Source organism: Polistes fuscatus, unplaced genomic scaffold, assembly GCF_010416935.1.
Source record: "Polistes fuscatus isolate 324 unplaced genomic scaffold, CU_Pfus_HIC Scaffold2, whole genome shotgun sequence".
Lineage (NCBI taxonomy): Eukaryota > Metazoa > Arthropoda > Insecta > Hymenoptera > Vespidae > Polistes > Polistes fuscatus.
In genome coordinates, this window is record NW_025113096.1 from 6546679 (window position 1) to 6564199 (window position 17521).

Genomic DNA, 17521 nt, shown 5'->3' on the forward strand with positions numbered 1-17521 from the left:
CTGGCTTCTCCCCAACCCCAAAGTATCCTACTCTATAGATATCTACATACGTGTAGCTCTTAAATTATTTACTTTAGTTCGAGTGGAGATGCCTGTAAGTGTAATTTACTAAGACTTTTTGTAAATAAATTATGAAATAAACTAGACGTACTTTATCCAGATGGATATGCAATCTGACTTTAAAAGATATGAAAAAAGAAAGATATGTAGGAAGGTGAAGAATAACTTGCATTCATGGTAGAATTTATTATGCCGAACTAATGTAAATATACATTAATTTTTTCTTTTATAGTCAACTTTCATATATTATACATTTTCTTTGGAACAAATACTGCTCTCCATATTTAAAGTTATTGCAGTATTTATTTTGCGACACAGCCATTCTAGGACCTCCAATTCCTTGCTTTCCAAATACCAGTCTACAACGGCTGTTGATGCTTGCTCGTTCTAAAGAAGAACCCCCCCAAAGAAAGAAATTATTAAAGTGACTTTCGTTGGTTCGTTGCATATATATTATGTGGAAATAATTGGAAGTTCTTTCTCATATTCGTCACAAATTTGAGTTGCATAGGTACGTGCGTACTACTAGCACTAATATGCATAAGAATATATGTATCTTCTTTATCTTCTCGTATAAACAAGAATAGCTAGGATTTTTTTTTTTAAATTATTTATAACAAATTCGTGATATTGATCACCTTATTTACGTGTAAAACAAGTTTATCCACGACAACAGTTGGCGGAGATAATTGCTTAATGTCGATGGACCATTTGATATTCCACAATCCCCATGCAGCCGCTTTTTCTACCAGGTAAACTCGTCTGACGGATAATGAATTGTTGTTTGTAATTTAGTAATTTTGCTATATATATATATATTTTTCATTGTAAAATTGACTTACTGTAAAGATATAAGAGCTATTTGTTTTCCATCGTTAGAAAGTATACTATGTGCCCAATAAGTATCATCCATTCGTCTATGATAATCTTTATTTATTAGCTCTAATAGATGCATTCCTTTAGCTTTGTGCGTTGAGTATAACTCGACGCCCTGTGTAAAAAGATGAATTTAAATCTTTTACGACGCAATTGCAATGCACAATGTATATATTGTACATGCGCACTGACCATGTAAGGGCTGATGAATCGTGGTAAACGAATTCGAGAAATGAATTTACATCCCATTTCCTGTATCCTAAAATATATATTACTTATATATATATATAGACATTTATGTACACAAGAGTTCAATTATTTTAATTTTTATAAGTTAACAAAATTTAATGCAAAAAGAAAAACAAAGAATTTATATTACAAAAAGACAGAGATAATAATCTCTCTTAACACATTGGGTGCCACGCGAATTTATAAGGAAATTCCCGCCAGACCACGCGCGCGCTGTTTAAGAGTGAAAAACAGTTAAATGTGTCAGTCACCGATGACTGATGTGGCACTCAACGTGTTAAATGTATAAATAATTAAGTATATTATACACCTACCTTTTGATTATGTTCTCTATTATTTTAGGACAAGTTTCTGCGGATGATGCATTTTCTATCTTAAAGAAGGCAGAAAGTTTTTTTCCCAATGTTCTTAAGTAGTATTTTAATTCTTCTCGTTGAAGATCTATGATATTTGTTATAGTAATTATCAATAAAATGACGTTTACACTAATAGAGTTTATAAATATTTGTAGTAAATATATATAAGTTATTAATTATTAATTATTTCTTTTTCTTTTTTTTTTTATAATATATATTATACTTACTATTTGTTGATAAAGAAATTAAGCCGGAAAGTTCTAATTCAATGTCGGTAGAGAAAAAGTTATTTATCAAGAACTTGGCTGGGGATATGTCAATACTATAAAAATATAATTCTTTTTCCTATAAAGGATATAAAATATATAATCTTCCCACGACAAAAAAAAAGTGATGTTTATATTAATGCTTTATCTTTCTTTTTTATAGTTTATAGCAGGGCTTCTCAAAGTATGAACCGCAAACTCCGATGACTTCATACGGAATCACGTAACTAAATTTTAGGGGTCGCAAAAATTGTAGTAAAACTACAAAATTAGATGCGAATCGACCGAAAATTAAATTAAACACCAGTTTAACACAACACTATGCGTATGGTATATCCGTGAATTTATGATAGCAAAAGAGAAGATAGTATGTAGTCTACACCCTGGATCGCGAAAATATTTGCTCCAGTAAACTAGGATGCCAAGTAGAAAAGTTTGAGAAGGCCTGATTTACAGTATTTAATACCTTAGAACGTTGATTATGTGATTCACAATTGTTTAAGTTAATAAACGATGAAATCACACTATCAGCAGTAGCGTGTCCCAAAAGACACGCAATATCATGAGACAATTTTACAGAAATTTCTTCTCCGCATATTAATATCTATCAAAAATATTTAGTATTAGCTAGCTGATAATCATAAGATAAAAAAAGAAATAAAATTATTAACAATACTTTGTTACTCACCGAATCTGGATCATAAAAGTTACTATTTGGAGATCTAAAATTGTAACCATATTGATTTCCTAACACAGTAATAGAATGGATCAAAACTTGATATTGTTGCATAAATTGAACCGTATAATTCCGTGATATTTCCAATAGTAAGTGTTTAATATTGGTTGTAGTAAAATATTTCTCATAACATGGGAATCTAATAACAAAGGAATAAAAATAAAAGATCTTTCATTAGTAAATACATTGATCAAGTTTAACATGTTAAACGTCACGCCAGTCATGACTGAGAGATTATCATGGTCTAAATGGAAAGCTCAAAAAAAATAGACTTGACGCTTAACGTGTTAAGAAATGGAAGACTATAATAAAATATGAACTTATTAATACAAACTTAAATTCAGCATGTTTTTCGAAAGATCCATTTTCTGCATATTCGAAAATATATTTAATAATATTATGATAATCTGTCAGGTCACTAGAATTATATATTTTAGGTCCCTCTGTATTAGCTAATAATTTTAAAGATATTACGATCGGAGAGATATACATATATTCAATTATAGCGGTTTTGTTACGCCGTAAAGTCTACAATGAAAATTTGTGTTATTTATGATCATTTGTTAACGATATATAATAAGGTGCTAAGAGAAACAAAAAATAAAATAAAAATACGTTTACGTACGTCAATATTTTTGTGATGAGTATGTATGTGGACATTGGAAACATCTTTTCTAAGTTTTGCTGCTATGGAATATTTAGTTTCAGTTGTTTTTGGAATTAAATTAACTAAGGACAAAGCGACTTCTTCTTGAAGATTAATATTAAATATTCTCAATATGATGCTTATACCCCTATGAAGAAAATGTTGAATACATGGACTCATTTATAAAAGAATTAATTAGATCAATGTACGGTCTATATTCGAATAGCAACATTTTTATATGTACGCACTTATAAATTGTTTTATGTAGCTTTTTCTGTTTTAACAAAATAAATTCTAAACAATGCTTCGATTTATGATTGCCCATAAAATTAGTCATACTTTTTTCTAAGTTGCAGTGTAGAATAACAGGGAAAGTGACATCATTGAGTTGATTATCTATCTGAATATAAAAAAAAATTTTTTAAATTTTCATTATTGTCGTAAAAAAAGCATCGCAATCGAAGTACCTGTATTCGATGAATGTAACTTTGTATAAACGTCATTGTTATTGATTGTCTGCAATGTATCCAAATTCCGGGTGAATATGTTCTGCGTAATTTTCCAAAAAATGGTTTTGTCATATGCATTTTCTCAAGATCAACCTAGGACGGTAAAGATAATATAATAGAAAAGTTAGTTGTATATACGTATTACGTGTATATATATACACACACACATATATAATGTAATATTCTTAATAATGAAAACTTCATATATATAGTACAGACTTACATCAATAAAGTTATCCAATTGTGTTCTTTTGAAGGAATTTATATATTTATTTTCCAGCCAAGCACTTAATTCAAGCGATAACGTTTTCCACTTTTTTCCAAAACAAAGTTCCCAACACGCGGAAGAATCGCTTATACTTCCATATAGAAATTCTTTACTTTTCTCATTGCATTTTAAAATCTATGATAAAATATTTATTACATTTATGTAATAATAATAATTAATTTATTTTTTTAAATTACTTACAACGCTAACTCCGACGCCTGCGATCGATAGAAATATTTCTCGTTTGCTAATTTCTGGTTCAATAATACTCCGTGCTTTTAAAAATATATTTTCATCTTCAGTGAACAATAAGATACGTTGCGCACCTTCCATATAGCTTACCCAATAAATAGTAATTTTATCTTTTCGGACTTGCCCTAGTCTAGATTGTTCTGTTTCAGAATTATCATTTTTATTACCATTGGTACTAGTATTTATTTTCTCTTGCGAATAGGAGGACAATCTTGTATGTAAGAGCGACTTAGCGGTAGATACAGTGCAACCATCTCTGCATTCGACGGTAATAAAAGGTACAACTTCTTGTTCGAAACCATCCTACATATAATATAAATATAATAATATTAACACCAATAAATATATATATATATTACACAATTAAATAATCTTAATAATAGTATTTACGGTATCAAATCGAGCTTTATAGCTAGATTTTTTATTATTGTAAATATTCCACATTAGTTCTCTTGGCATACTCGGATCATCCCAAGTATAGAGTATACTTTGAAATGGATTTAACAAGGTCACTTGTCCAGAATTTATTTGATTGATTTTTAGAAATAGTTCGCTACAAAGATTATCTACCCTTACTGGTACATCTCCAATCATATATTTTCGAAATACAATGTAATATGGAGTATTCGCACCACCTTCGATTTCTATGCATAGAGCTGACTATAAAAATAAAGTTAAAGATAGCATATTTACGTCATTTATTCATAAATTCATTTAATTGATCTATTTTTTAATCAAATTCGTTAATAAATATTAATATACTTACACCATTATCCATTCTTAATACAGTTTTACCAGTTTGTGTAATATTAAAATGCTGAGAATCTAACTGACTATGTTTCCATTTAACTCTCATTTGTAAAGATTCTGTAACCGGCCAAAATGGTATCTCTTGTCCTGGTAACAAATCATTCCATAAATCAGCATTATCATTTTCTTCCATAAATCTTAGGGCCTTTTTTGTTTTATTATGAACGAAAAAATATGGTAAGAAGATAATAATTTTGGTGAACAACGGAGATAAACGTGAGTTATCTATCTCCGCTAATATTCGATATTTTCTTCCACGTTCGATATCCTTGCAAACAATTAGAGACATCGAATTAATTCCGTTTAAAATAAATGGCAGGGACCATTCAGATTGATGCGCTCTTAATCTAATAGTATCTTTCTTATTATTTTTTTGCGACAAAACTAATAATTCTTCTTCTGGAATCTCGTAGGATAAATTTAAATGACATTCCTAAAAATATATAAAAATTAACATAATTATAAAATAAATTTTTTTCTATAATAAAAAGAATTAAAAATTACATAAATATAAAATTTTTACCTGTATGAATAATGATAAACCAGTTTTATTAACTATCCAATATTGAGCATGAATGATAATGTACCAGCTTTTACTTTTACACAATTCAACATGTATTATAAATGGTTTTCCTAAATACGATTCATTGTCCGTACTCATTAATACAATTTTTCTCTCCAAATTCATATTGACTTTAATAGTTCCACTCCATTGAGTCCCCAAATAATTTTGAATCTATATAAAATATACGATAGCATAAATATGAATATTTTAAGAACGTATATACGGCGAGTAACTTCAATATTCGGACACCACAATATTTTTATTTTAGCATATTATAATGTTGTTTGTAACAAAATTATTTTTACTGATTTTAATATTTTATATATATATACTTTCTAAGTATATTCATGACAAAATTATAATGCAGCAAAATTCCAACTTTGTAGCGTTCGGATATTAAAGTAACTTACAGTAAATTATTTCATTTTATAATTATACATGCCTTCAAATTGAATTGTATATCACCTGTACACATCAACGAGTGCACATTCACTTTATCACCTGGTTCAATTTTTACTTTATAATTTATAGAAGGTATTCCAATATCAATAACAAAAGGTAACTGGTTATTGAGTATAAGAGGTGGAATAATATTTATTAAATAATTTGGTACTCTGCTGTCTTGTGGTATTGCCATTGGAAATTCGGTACCCACTACTTTTATGCAAAATACACTTTGATTTTCATTATTCTTTAATTTACAAAACACATCTTTGCTAGTATCAGTTATTATATTTAGTTCCTTCCAAAAAATACCTTCCTCGCTAATCTGATAATTTCTACGATACGTTTTATACTAGTTTATATTTTTTGACAAAATTTTTAATTTTGATAATATAAACAATCAACTACTTACTCTAAATATGCTGGTTCTACATAAATAGGAAAATGGTATGCAATATAAAGCGGAACATTGTAAATGCAGTCAGGTTCAATAATCCCCATTCTTATGTTGTCATCGAAAGGATTTATAGCTTCTCCAATATCCGCTAATTGTAATGTTTCTGCTAATTGTTTTTTATAATAAAGAGCTAAAGCATATGACGTTTCATTTCTAATCTGTAATAACCAAACAACATATAAACAAAAATATATAAATTAATTTTGTACATTATTGTAATATTTATTATTCAATAACAATAATATTCTTTTTAAATGTACCTGGAGAGGTGATCTAATTGAAATGGTACGTTGTAAATTTTTATCAATAGTCGTATCTACAACTAAATAATACTCCACGTTTTGTTTGACTGGTCGAAGTGGAATGAATCTACAACCTTGTCTTTTCGGGCAATATATTGAAATATCTTTAAAACCTAAAATAACAAAAACAATACATACATAAAAAATATTTAATATTATTTTTTTTTTGTAATATTTAAATAATATCATAAAATTTGTGTATTTACCTTCGATAATAATATGCAATACTTCGCCAGTGATCATTTTATATAAACAAATAGGAGATTCGTTATGAATAATATTTTGCGTGAAAAGAGGATAATTCAATGGATTATCTTCAAAATCAATTAACTCGTTTTCATTGGTAATCCATTGCGGGCTCGTGCTACGCGAAATATTCTCGGCATCAGGTGTGTTTGGTGTACTTGGAGGAGAGTCATCACAATGATAGTTTCTTGCGGTAAGAATTCGTGTAGTAATTTTTCCATCGACCTAAATAATAGAAAGTGAAATCAAAATTAAATATAATATGAATTATAGATATATAAACGATATAAATATATTCACTTATAATTTACCTGTTCTTGAACAAGCAGTTCTACTCTACTAGCATGACCAATATTATTTTGCAAATTTATTTCATTTATATTTGTAGGTATTATAGGCATACCATTCTTCACCTCTACAAATGCATCTAAAATCATATTCATAATTGCAAGATTACTCGGTGTAATCGTAAAATTAATAACATCTTCAGTAGATATTATGATATACGTTGCTGTTGCTTGTCCCATTTTGATCTGTGCATCGTTAACAGGACTTGCTAAAAAAAAAAATATTTAATTGCACCAGTACTATTTATGTTAACAATAATTCACAAATAGTTATAATAATTCACAAATATACATGATTCAACGTTACTGGTCGATGGTAGATCTAAGCCGTCGTCTTCATTCGTACTCGAATCAATTGAATCACTATCTTCATCTTCGCTACTTTCGTTACTGAATAAATAGTTTGTAGATTTTGTTAATTTTTTTCCATTGTCATCGTCATCCGTGTCGGAGTCTTCGTCATATCCAGGAAATATTTTCATTCCTAAATATATCGTGTATGAAGAAGATTGAAAAAAGGGAAGTGTACTGGTAACAAACAATTATTTATCTATGATTATATTTTTCATTATTATTTTCTAATACCATTCATTTGTAAAGAAACTGTATGCTCCGGGTTGATAAACACCATATCCATAGAGTCCTCTTCATTATTATTTATATTTTTTTTCTTTTTTATTGTATCTTCATTTGTACGCTGCCATGGATCTGTCCAATTAGAATCAATAATGCATGATTCTCCGTTATACATCTAATAAAAATATTAAAATAGAGAATGTTTATTTAAATGTTCGTTATAATTATTATATACAAAAAAATATAAATATTTGTTATTAAATATTTTTACTTTTATAGTCAATATCCAGGGATTATACTTAATACCATCTTTGGTACAAAGTTCAATAAATGGTTCCCAAACTTTATGATCGATGTCGTAACAAAACGCGTGAACGTTTAACTTAGATTCTAAATGAAAATTTTTGGAGCAATCGATGTTAATGTCAATAACAGTTTCTATTCGTATCATAGGAACTTTTTCTTTACTCGTTTCCATTTCTATTAATATATATACCGGTATTGGCTTTAAACAAAAAGTTATATCTTGAGTGTTATATTCGTGTAGCAGTTCTATATTTCCCAATAATTCTACATATTAAAAAAATGTATCGTATTATAAAAATGATACATATTTTATCAATACGTGGGTTAATCAATGTTTACAGAAATATTTACCATTTTCAACTTTTTTGTAAGGTATACTAGATATATTTTTAGGTGACCATAAATCAGTATGTTGATTAAAATCATTTCCAGTAGTTCTATCTTCAAATTTTAAGCTAATATTTGTTATAAAACCCAAAGCTTCGTTGGTTATCTACAAGCGTCAATGTTTATATATAATTTTATACAAGTTTCATTCGCGTGTAAATAATACATGTCTTGATGAAAATACTTACGTCTACAAAAGTATGCATGATTCCAGGAGAAAGGTGAATATAAACAGGACTTACAGAGATTACAATGTCCATAGTATGATTTAGCAATTCTTCCTTTTTGCAAATTTCAACATCACACGGACGAAGCAACCAATGTGGCGATTGACGAAGATATGTTCCTTGACTTGTACTTTTAGCACGAATATTCGTGATTGTACAAACTATTGAAGAAAGACAATTATGGCTACTACTCTCTATTATTATTTCTGCTTGAAATAATATTATATGCGTATTATTTGACTTTAAATCTCCAAATAGTAAAATTTCTGGCTTTTGTATTCGTACGGATACTGCAACATCTGAACATTGGTACAAAAAAATTGAACGAATGTCATCAAATATTATTAATATAAATAAAAACATCAGACAACAGTAAATGAATAACTAATTTATATTAAATATAATAAGCCTATAAAACATCTATGTGTGTGTGTAACAGTAAAATATATTTAACTGAATAATTTTTAAATTAAATTAAAAATACTTGCATACAAAGAATAATAAGAATATGAATTTGTTATCACTTGTTATTGTATTCAATACATTATTTCATAAATAATCGACTGAGTAAATACCTGGTTGTTCCTTGCAATATAGCTCATAATTCACATTATTAGATCCTGTTGTAATATCATTGATCTTGATTTATAATAAATAGATTTGAAAAAATGTAATTATATATATAATAATAATTGTTATTATTAAACATCCTATATGACAGGTTTCTCAAAGTGCGAGTTGCAACAATGTCGCGTAACAAAAGAGGATCGCCAAGTGGAAAAGTTTGAGAAGACCTGTTATATAGTATACTGAATAATATGCTGTATAATCTTACATATGTGCTACTATTGTTTTCATATCCATGATTGATAATGCCTCCTTCAATTTGGTCATGCGGTAAGGCATCCACAAAATATCGTACAAGATGAAATAAGAATGATATTGACAAATTAATCCTTGTTTCTTGAATAAGAATATTCAAACATTTATCACCCGTTGGTGCTTGATTATACGTTATATCAACTATTGGCGATAACGAAACAGAAATGCACGAATCAACATTTAATCCTATTAATTTAGCTGGAGATTGAATAATTCTGAAATACAAAACTCGTTATTTACAACATATCTAATAGACATTATCCATTATAAATTCATCGAAATTATATGAAAAACACATACTTTTTAATAATGAAAGAATCTTTACGCGTATCTTGTAAAATGATGCTTTGCAGAGAGAATTTCATCTGTAAACTATTATCACTATAAAAATCAAATGTATTGATTATTTCTCCAAAATTTAATTTACATAAACCATGGTTTAAATCTCGTACAGGTGAACTCAACACCTAAAAAATTAAAAAATACATAAATATCATTACATAAGCTAATATATGATATTTCATATCAAATTTAAATACTTCGTCCGAATCTAAAAATAAATTTAATTGTATTCCTTCCAAAGTCAGATTTATATTTATTTCGCATAAATTGGCTTCATTCTGAGCCAGAAAAACTTCTAATTTTTTAACCATCGCATTTTCGGTATTAACGCTCTCCGGAGATTTGTCTACCATGGAAAATCTTTTATTTTCACATTTTCTTTGAGAAAAAATTACTTTGGATATGTTTTCTTTCCATACGGACATTATGGATTGTAAATCTCTTTGACTAAGATTTATGCATACAAAATCTATAGATCCATGCATTTTAAAGAGTCCAAATGTTTCATATTCCATTATAGTATGATATTCTGTTTTTCTTTTTATATCAAAATGAATATAAACAGGTTCAATAATAGGTTCCTATAATAATATTAATAATATATTTTATTCTCTTATATTATTTAAATATATAATATTAAAATTGTATGTGTTATACTTACTTGAACTTCTAAATCTCTGCTTAATGTCATAATAGCTCTAGACAAAGTCATCGATTTCAATTTTAATAAAATATTATCCATTATTATGTGATTCCCATCAATGAAATGATTTTTAACTGTTTGAGTCGTAAGATCAACTTTTTTGAAAAAATTTTCAACGGATAGTATACCTAAAATAATATTACATCCCAAGATATTACAATAAATTCAAATTAATTAAATATTTATATTCAAAACATACCTGTATCAAAAATTACCAGATTTGCGATATCTTTTTTTTGCGGTAGAAGAAACGTAGGTCCTTGTATGTCAATAAAAATATGCAATTTAATAGCATTCCTTTTAAATTCTTCAACATAGGCTATACATTTTTTTTTCAAGTATATTATTAATTGCGTCAAAAAGGATGAAGCAAACGGTACTAAGAAGTACTGTAAATTATAAAAATAATCATTATCATTAATTATTTGAAATAGTTGTAAATATTACCATTAATATTCAATTCTTACGTGTAAGTCTTGTAGTATCTTTGTGATTAACACGCAATTAATTCGTCCGATAGATAATTTAAATGTTCCATGTGACATAACATCGTCCTGATTCGTATCAATGTCAGAACATACGTACAACTTCGGAGTGTGCCTCACATATTTCAAATCTAAAACTTTATCTTCATCGGTTGTTAATATCTTGAAACAAGAGAGGTGTACATCATTATTTTAATACAATAGAAAAATAAAATATTATAATATATAAATAAAATTAATTACTTTAGCATAGAGCGTTTCTTCGTTCAAATCTTCGACGAGTAAATTTCTTAGATAAACGCGAAAGACCATTCTTTCATTGGCAATGTAGATACAATCATTTTCAATACCTACTATCTCAATTTTCATTAAATCTGTGTCCTTGTCGCATAGTCGAATGGTTAATGTACCAATTCTTGCCGAGTAATTGAGCTTAATTGCACCTATATATAAACAGTTGAAGATAATTAATTTATCTTTATAAACATATTTGTAGTTTTTACCTGGAGGAATGGGTGGATCGTGATCGTTCTTTTTCCATTCAATAATTTCTAAACATAGTTTCTTCATAAACTCGAATAAAAGAGTTCCGCAAAATATTCTAAGATAAACGTAAGTTTTAAATTAATAATACATATACATATATTCAAAATAAATAATATTAGAAAAAAGATAATTATGCATACTGATTAATACTCTTCCAAAATTTTTTTACTTTCAACAACGCAGGTCTATGAAGAATAATGTTTGTGTTCAAAAGCTTTATGAGCAACAATCTTTCAATATTTTTAAAAACCCCTTTAAAATCTGGACAATCTGATCTGACCTAAAGATTAAAAAATCTTTGCAAAATAATATTCGACATAAAAAAATAAATGGAAGACATTGAAGATATACCTTGCGATATGATAGATCAAAAACTTGTTCACATTTGCCTGATGATATAAATTCCAAATATGATCCAGTAATATCCGCATTTGTTTGATCGAGCAAAATTATAGAATCTATCATAAATTGAATTGCAAATCCATATTCCATTATACCAATTTCAGTTGATACTTTACGTAATCTTAAATTTAAATACGGTTCTTCTCTAGTTTCATTCATATATCCCACATGAATGGAAAGCTAAATTTTAAACATAATGTATTAATTATTATAAGATAAAATTAAAATGTGCAAATAAATATAAATAGAAACACTAACTTCTCCAATGGCAAATCTTATGAGAAAATTCATATGATTATACGGAGACACGTTTTCATCAAAACCGTACAAATTAATAGCTTTAGATAATAATTCCAAATCTTCTTCACTGATTTCCGAAGATACGACGCTTCTGTTAAATTGATTAATACGTTTATCAAAATATTAATACACGATAAATAAATATTTAATATAATAAATGAAAACAAAATTGTTTTATTACCTATCAAGCCTTGGTACGTTATTAATCAAAAGTTCTTGCATAACACGATCAAACTTTTTTTGTGCTTTGGTAACAGTCGGTAAACATATACTATTCTGTATTCGCTTGAGTTCTTTTAACGATAAAACAAATATATTACTTTTTGTTTTAGGACTTATTTGTTCCATAAACGTCTGGTATTTCTTAGTATAATTCCAACAACATATAGATAAAGTATTTAAAAAATACGTTATCAATTGTATTTTATTTTCCGATAAGTTAATTTTCAAACGTTGTACAGTTACGTTGAGTTTCGCTCTGGGAAAAGTATCGAAGATTGAAATATGTTTTATTTAAAATGTATTTGTAATGAACTTATTAAGGACTACCTTGGTAATTGACGATATTCAGGTTTGATACTATACGAAATAGTAGTTTTTGCTTCCATTTTAGATACGAGGTGATATTCTGAATCTTCTTGTTTTCTAGCAGTCCGCCAATCGTCTCCTGAATAAGAATGAAAGAAAATAAAAATAAGAAAGAAAGAAAGAATTTTTTCAAGAGAACTTTACTTTTTACAAACCTGAATGACAAAAAAGAATTTGTCCTCCTTTAAATTCAATATGAAGTCTGTCATAAAGCGACACGTCTAATTCCATAAGCGTAGCGTCTTCTAATTGCAAATTGACTGCTTGCAATTCGTTTACCAACGATATATCACCGAAATCCAAAATCATTAAATGTCCTTCTCTGTAATATAAAATGTTAATCAAATTGTAATTAACTATGCTTTTAGATTTAATTTACCTTTGTATAGATCCGTGTTCGGGAAATACGATATAGGGCCCACCGATGTCAATTTTGATAGTTATTCGAAATTCTTGCGATGTAATGCTATCTATGAAACTGAGAAATTTCTTAACGCCATTATTACATAGTTTGTATGACCAAGAAAGAGTATTTTCGATATAAGGATTGCCTAATTTAAAAAAATTAATAATTTCCATCACTGCATACTGGAAATTATATAAATAACAGTGTTATTGTATGATACAAAATTTTATTTACTTATGTACAGAGTGTTTCAAAATATGTGGGCATAACTTCAGGAGTGGTGTTTCAGGACACTAAAATAAAATAAAAAGTTCATATTATATATTTGCCACCCTTAAAGTTATGCCCACTTATTTTGAAACACACTTGTATATAGATTGGAAATGTTTTGTTATTACATGATGATAAATAACTTCGATAGTTTCTAATTTGATCGATAGATCAAAACTGGGATCTATGTCTTTTCTTTTTTTTTCAAAATCTAAAGCCAAAAAATTGGTCGACACATTTCCTGTAAAAAACAATTTTATTGTAGTTAATTTGAGGGATTATTAAATTTTAATCATTTTAATATGAATATATGTCATTACCTGTTAAAACATTATCAACGATGGTTAAAGGAACTAGATCACCCTCCTGAGAAACTCCTTCGATTACACAACTTTCTGCTCTGGCAGAAACTTTAAACGCCGATAGTTTTGGTGCTGTCTCAACACTTGTTAGAAATTGCGTGATAGTAGCTACAAGTACTTCCTTGTTTTTGCTCAGTAAGCTCAATGAAAAATTGGCCAAGGTAAAATTGTATTTGTAATCTGAAATATGGATAATACTTTTGTTCAGATAAGGTGTTTTAATTAAATATTGGAAATAATTGTAGTGTTATGAATCAAATGAATTTATTATGCATTACGAAAATAAAAATAATTCATTAAAAAAGAAGTTTATAATACGAACATGTTAAGTGTTCCAGCAAGTAAAGTAGAATATATTATCATTGATCATACCAATTGGCCTTGACAATTTCTCCAAGTTTATTTTTGCATTTGGACCGTTATCGATTAAATTGTAGAACGTCCTTCTCTTATCCTGATCGACGGATTGCGCGTTATCTTGTGACTTATTTTCATTTGACGATACGACTTCTTCATCTTTGATCGCTGCGTCTTCTTTCGACGATTCGTGAGATTGTTTTATTTTTTTATTTCTTAATTCCTGCCTGGCATGTTCGCGCGCTATCACTATATTCACTATCGTCAAATTATCCTCAAACTTTTGCATATCTAATTTCAATTCTGTATCGTTTGGTTGTAATAATATTTGGTTATACATTTCTTTATATTTTTTATAATTTTTCCTATGCTTCGCTATATTTTGCCAAACATATGGTTTAACGTATTGATCTAGAACAGAATAATACGCATATTTCCACCACGACGAGGGATTCTCATGGATCTTATTCTGAGGTCGATATTTTCTGTGAGGTCTGCAATATTAAATAAATCAAATATTTATAACAAAATATTTCGAACGGTAATATAACAAAATAATCTGCGATTATGTACTTATTTATAGTTGCTCTTAGTAAAGAATCGTACAGATGGCAAAATGTAATATACTGCATTTCTGAAATTTGCATTGCCACATCTTGGAGAACGAGATCGATTAAAATCCGTGAAGTTTGAACATCGCTGCCCTTATGTATAATTATTTTAATCTTAGCTGTAAACGGCTTTAACACTAAACAATAAAAAATCCATAAATACCTCATTCAAATATTAATTTCAATTGTTTTTTTGTTTTTAATACATACAAAATTGAAATTCTTTATTTCTCATGCCAAAAGTTTGAAGTGATTTAAGCATTGTTCCCTTCCATGCGAGAAAACTAGCAAAATCCCATTTAGATGGACAACTTTGCAGAGATGATTCTGTATCGTGATCCATATAAATACTAAGAGACTCCGCTCGCACCAATTGATAAAGGGTTTGCGAATTAGTCGAGTATATTCCTGGTTTCCATTTACTGAAATATTAAATAATCTGATTGTTTCATAAGTATCATATCATATAAATTTTTTAGCAAATTAATTATTTGTTCACTTATAAAATTAAATTTATTAACATGCTTACTTATTTGTTGTTGTCATAGATATACTTTGTATACAAATACCACAAGCAGATAAAGAACTAGAGAATAGTTTTTCTTCATATCTAATATGTATGTTATTTATTGTAATCTGAAAATTTCTCATAATGGATGTTACTATGCCGTCAAAAAAATTTAAGGGCAACCCTAAAAAAGTATAACAGAAATAATTTTCTTTTTTAATTACATAAATAATATTTACATTTGTTAGTTAATTTAAATTATAAATTATTTTTATTTAAATGGATATCTAAAAGAAGGACCTATGTTAAGGCTTCTCAAAGTATGAGTGTTACTTGTATAGCATGTCTGTGAGTTTATGATAGTGAAAGAGAAGATAGTGTAAAGTCTATAACCAGGATCGCGAAAATATTTTCTCATTGTCAAATAAAGAGGGATTGGAACAGTTTAAACTCTGACCTTTTTACATACTGCAAACTTATAACATAAGCAATAGCAAATAAATATTGAATGTTAATTTTAAATATTAAAGCATATATTATATATAAGCCTTCTTTTAAATACCTATTCATTTTTATAATTTAAATTCGTAAAAAATATTTTCTTTTTAATTAATTACCAGCAGTAAATGCTTTATCACCCTCGAGATCTTCTAAGATTTTCTTTTTTTCGGCTCTTAATAATTTCTTTTGTAATTCCATATTATATTGACCATATAGAATAGGAACAGCTACTATAAATATATCCTTAAACAAAATCAATTGTTTTATTTCTATTTGAATATAAGAATATATATATAATGGAATAATAAAGTTTTTTTTTTAATAAACAAAGAAATAATTTTATATCTATTTCCATGTAATTACCTCTACATGTATGACAACTGGTTGTGAAAGCAATCCAGTCCATGGTATCTTCAAAATGATTTTTCCTATTAAACCAGCCTCTACTCTTATAGGCAATCCAAGTTGATACTAAAAATATAAATAATTAAATTTATAATTGTTTCTGTATATATATAATCGTAATACATAAAATAAATAACGAATAATTACAAATAAATAAAAAAAAATAAAAAATATTATTTATTAATTATATGAATATATTGATATGAATAAACAGTAATATAAAAATGGGTAATTATACCAAGGCTTCGGGTTTTAATTTAAGATCAGTTAAACATGTGTCGCCAGAAAAAATACCGATATTAAATCGTTCAGTGTCTAAGTCCTCAACATATCGACCCAAAAAACGATTTAAAAACGCTGCTATAGCACCCTCGAACATTCTTGTTATTAATGATTTAATTAGATCTCTTATTTCACTTAAACAACCACCTTATAACAATTCATAATAACCTCGAGACAAGTAGTAACTGGTATAATGCAATACGGTCAGGCGCAGAAATGACACGTCTTTATTGATTTTTTCTGTATGCAGCATCTTATTATTCTTACATCTAATATGCAATTTTTTTTCATATGAATATAATAAATATTTTCTTAAGAAAACAAAAAAAGATCCATATATCAAAATTATTTTATATATAACAAATATTCTACTATAAACACACACACACATCTGACAGATTTAGTTTCGCGCTCAAAAATTGAGTTTAAAATTATTTATGATAACGACATTTCCTGTTATACCATTCCAAGACAATGATGCCATCTTATAATGACAGTTGTTACTATAGACACATCTATCGATGAAGTAATAATTTATCGATGTCGGATAAGAAGAGATTTACAATAAACATACGATATGTCGGTAATAAAAATATATTATACCTTCGATAAAATTAAAAATATAAATCTATCTAAGCATTAAAAAGTTGGCATAGAACCTTAACAGTTGAAAAAAATGAATGTGC

The 17521-nt window shown here is 27.8% G+C and overlaps 1 protein-coding gene across 6 annotated transcripts; it reads right to left on the reverse strand.

Annotated features, from left to right (window-relative positions):
• Positions 1 to 226: 226 nt before the first annotated feature.
• Positions 227 to 17071, reverse strand: LOC122516796 (vacuolar protein sorting-associated protein 13C-like). 6 transcript variants are annotated; one of them, XM_043634926.1, is made up of 52 exons: positions 16792 to 17069; positions 16512 to 16619; positions 16265 to 16391; positions 15669 to 15831; positions 15350 to 15561; positions 15135 to 15276; positions 14544 to 15022; positions 14130 to 14351; positions 13938 to 14050; positions 13513 to 13721; positions 13289 to 13455; positions 13095 to 13212; positions 12727 to 13023; positions 12504 to 12636; positions 12195 to 12425; positions 11984 to 12123; positions 11801 to 11898; positions 11541 to 11740; positions 11280 to 11459; positions 11012 to 11201; positions 10771 to 10940; positions 10307 to 10690; positions 10068 to 10234; positions 9721 to 9982; positions 9461 to 9524; positions 8847 to 9184; positions 8623 to 8764; positions 8237 to 8535; positions 7975 to 8140; positions 7682 to 7873; positions 7354 to 7598; positions 7003 to 7267; positions 6755 to 6909; positions 6450 to 6652; positions 6036 to 6372; positions 5552 to 5764; positions 4985 to 5461; positions 4609 to 4878; positions 4168 to 4521; positions 3922 to 4101; positions 3657 to 3791; positions 3438 to 3589; positions 3169 to 3337; positions 2878 to 3071; positions 2496 to 2682; positions 2274 to 2411; positions 1769 to 1886; positions 1500 to 1626; positions 1129 to 1195; positions 903 to 1051; positions 699 to 822; positions 227 to 447 (listed from the first exon to the last, which is right to left on the reverse strand). In XM_043634926.1, exons 1-52 carry the CDS (start codon positions 16930 to 16932, stop codon positions 307 to 309), a joined length of 10254 nt encoding a protein of 3417 aa, XP_043490861.1. In that variant the 5' UTR covers positions 16933 to 17069; the 3' UTR covers positions 227 to 306. The 6 variants fall into 6 exon arrangements, with proteins under 6 accessions (XP_043490861.1, XP_043490860.1, XP_043490859.1 ...); XM_043634925.1 differs by having other exon boundaries at positions 7697 to 7873; positions 15102 to 15276; XM_043634924.1 differs by having other exon boundaries at positions 15102 to 15276.
• Between the last annotated feature and the right edge of the window lie 450 nt (positions 17072 to 17521).

Coding starts and splice junctions, on each gene's coding strand:
- LOC122516796 (XM_043634924.1), bottom strand. CDS start 16,932: ATGTTCGAGGGTGCTATAGCAGCGTTTTTAAATCGTTTTTTGGGTCGA. Junction 11,202..11,279: donor AGATACTACAAGACTTACAC/GTAAGAATTGAA, acceptor TATAATTTACAG/TACTTCTTAGTACCGTTTGC. Junction 9,983..10,067: donor GATTCTTTCATTATTAAAAA/GTATGTGTTTTT, acceptor TTTGTATTTCAG/AATTATTCAATCTCCAGCTA.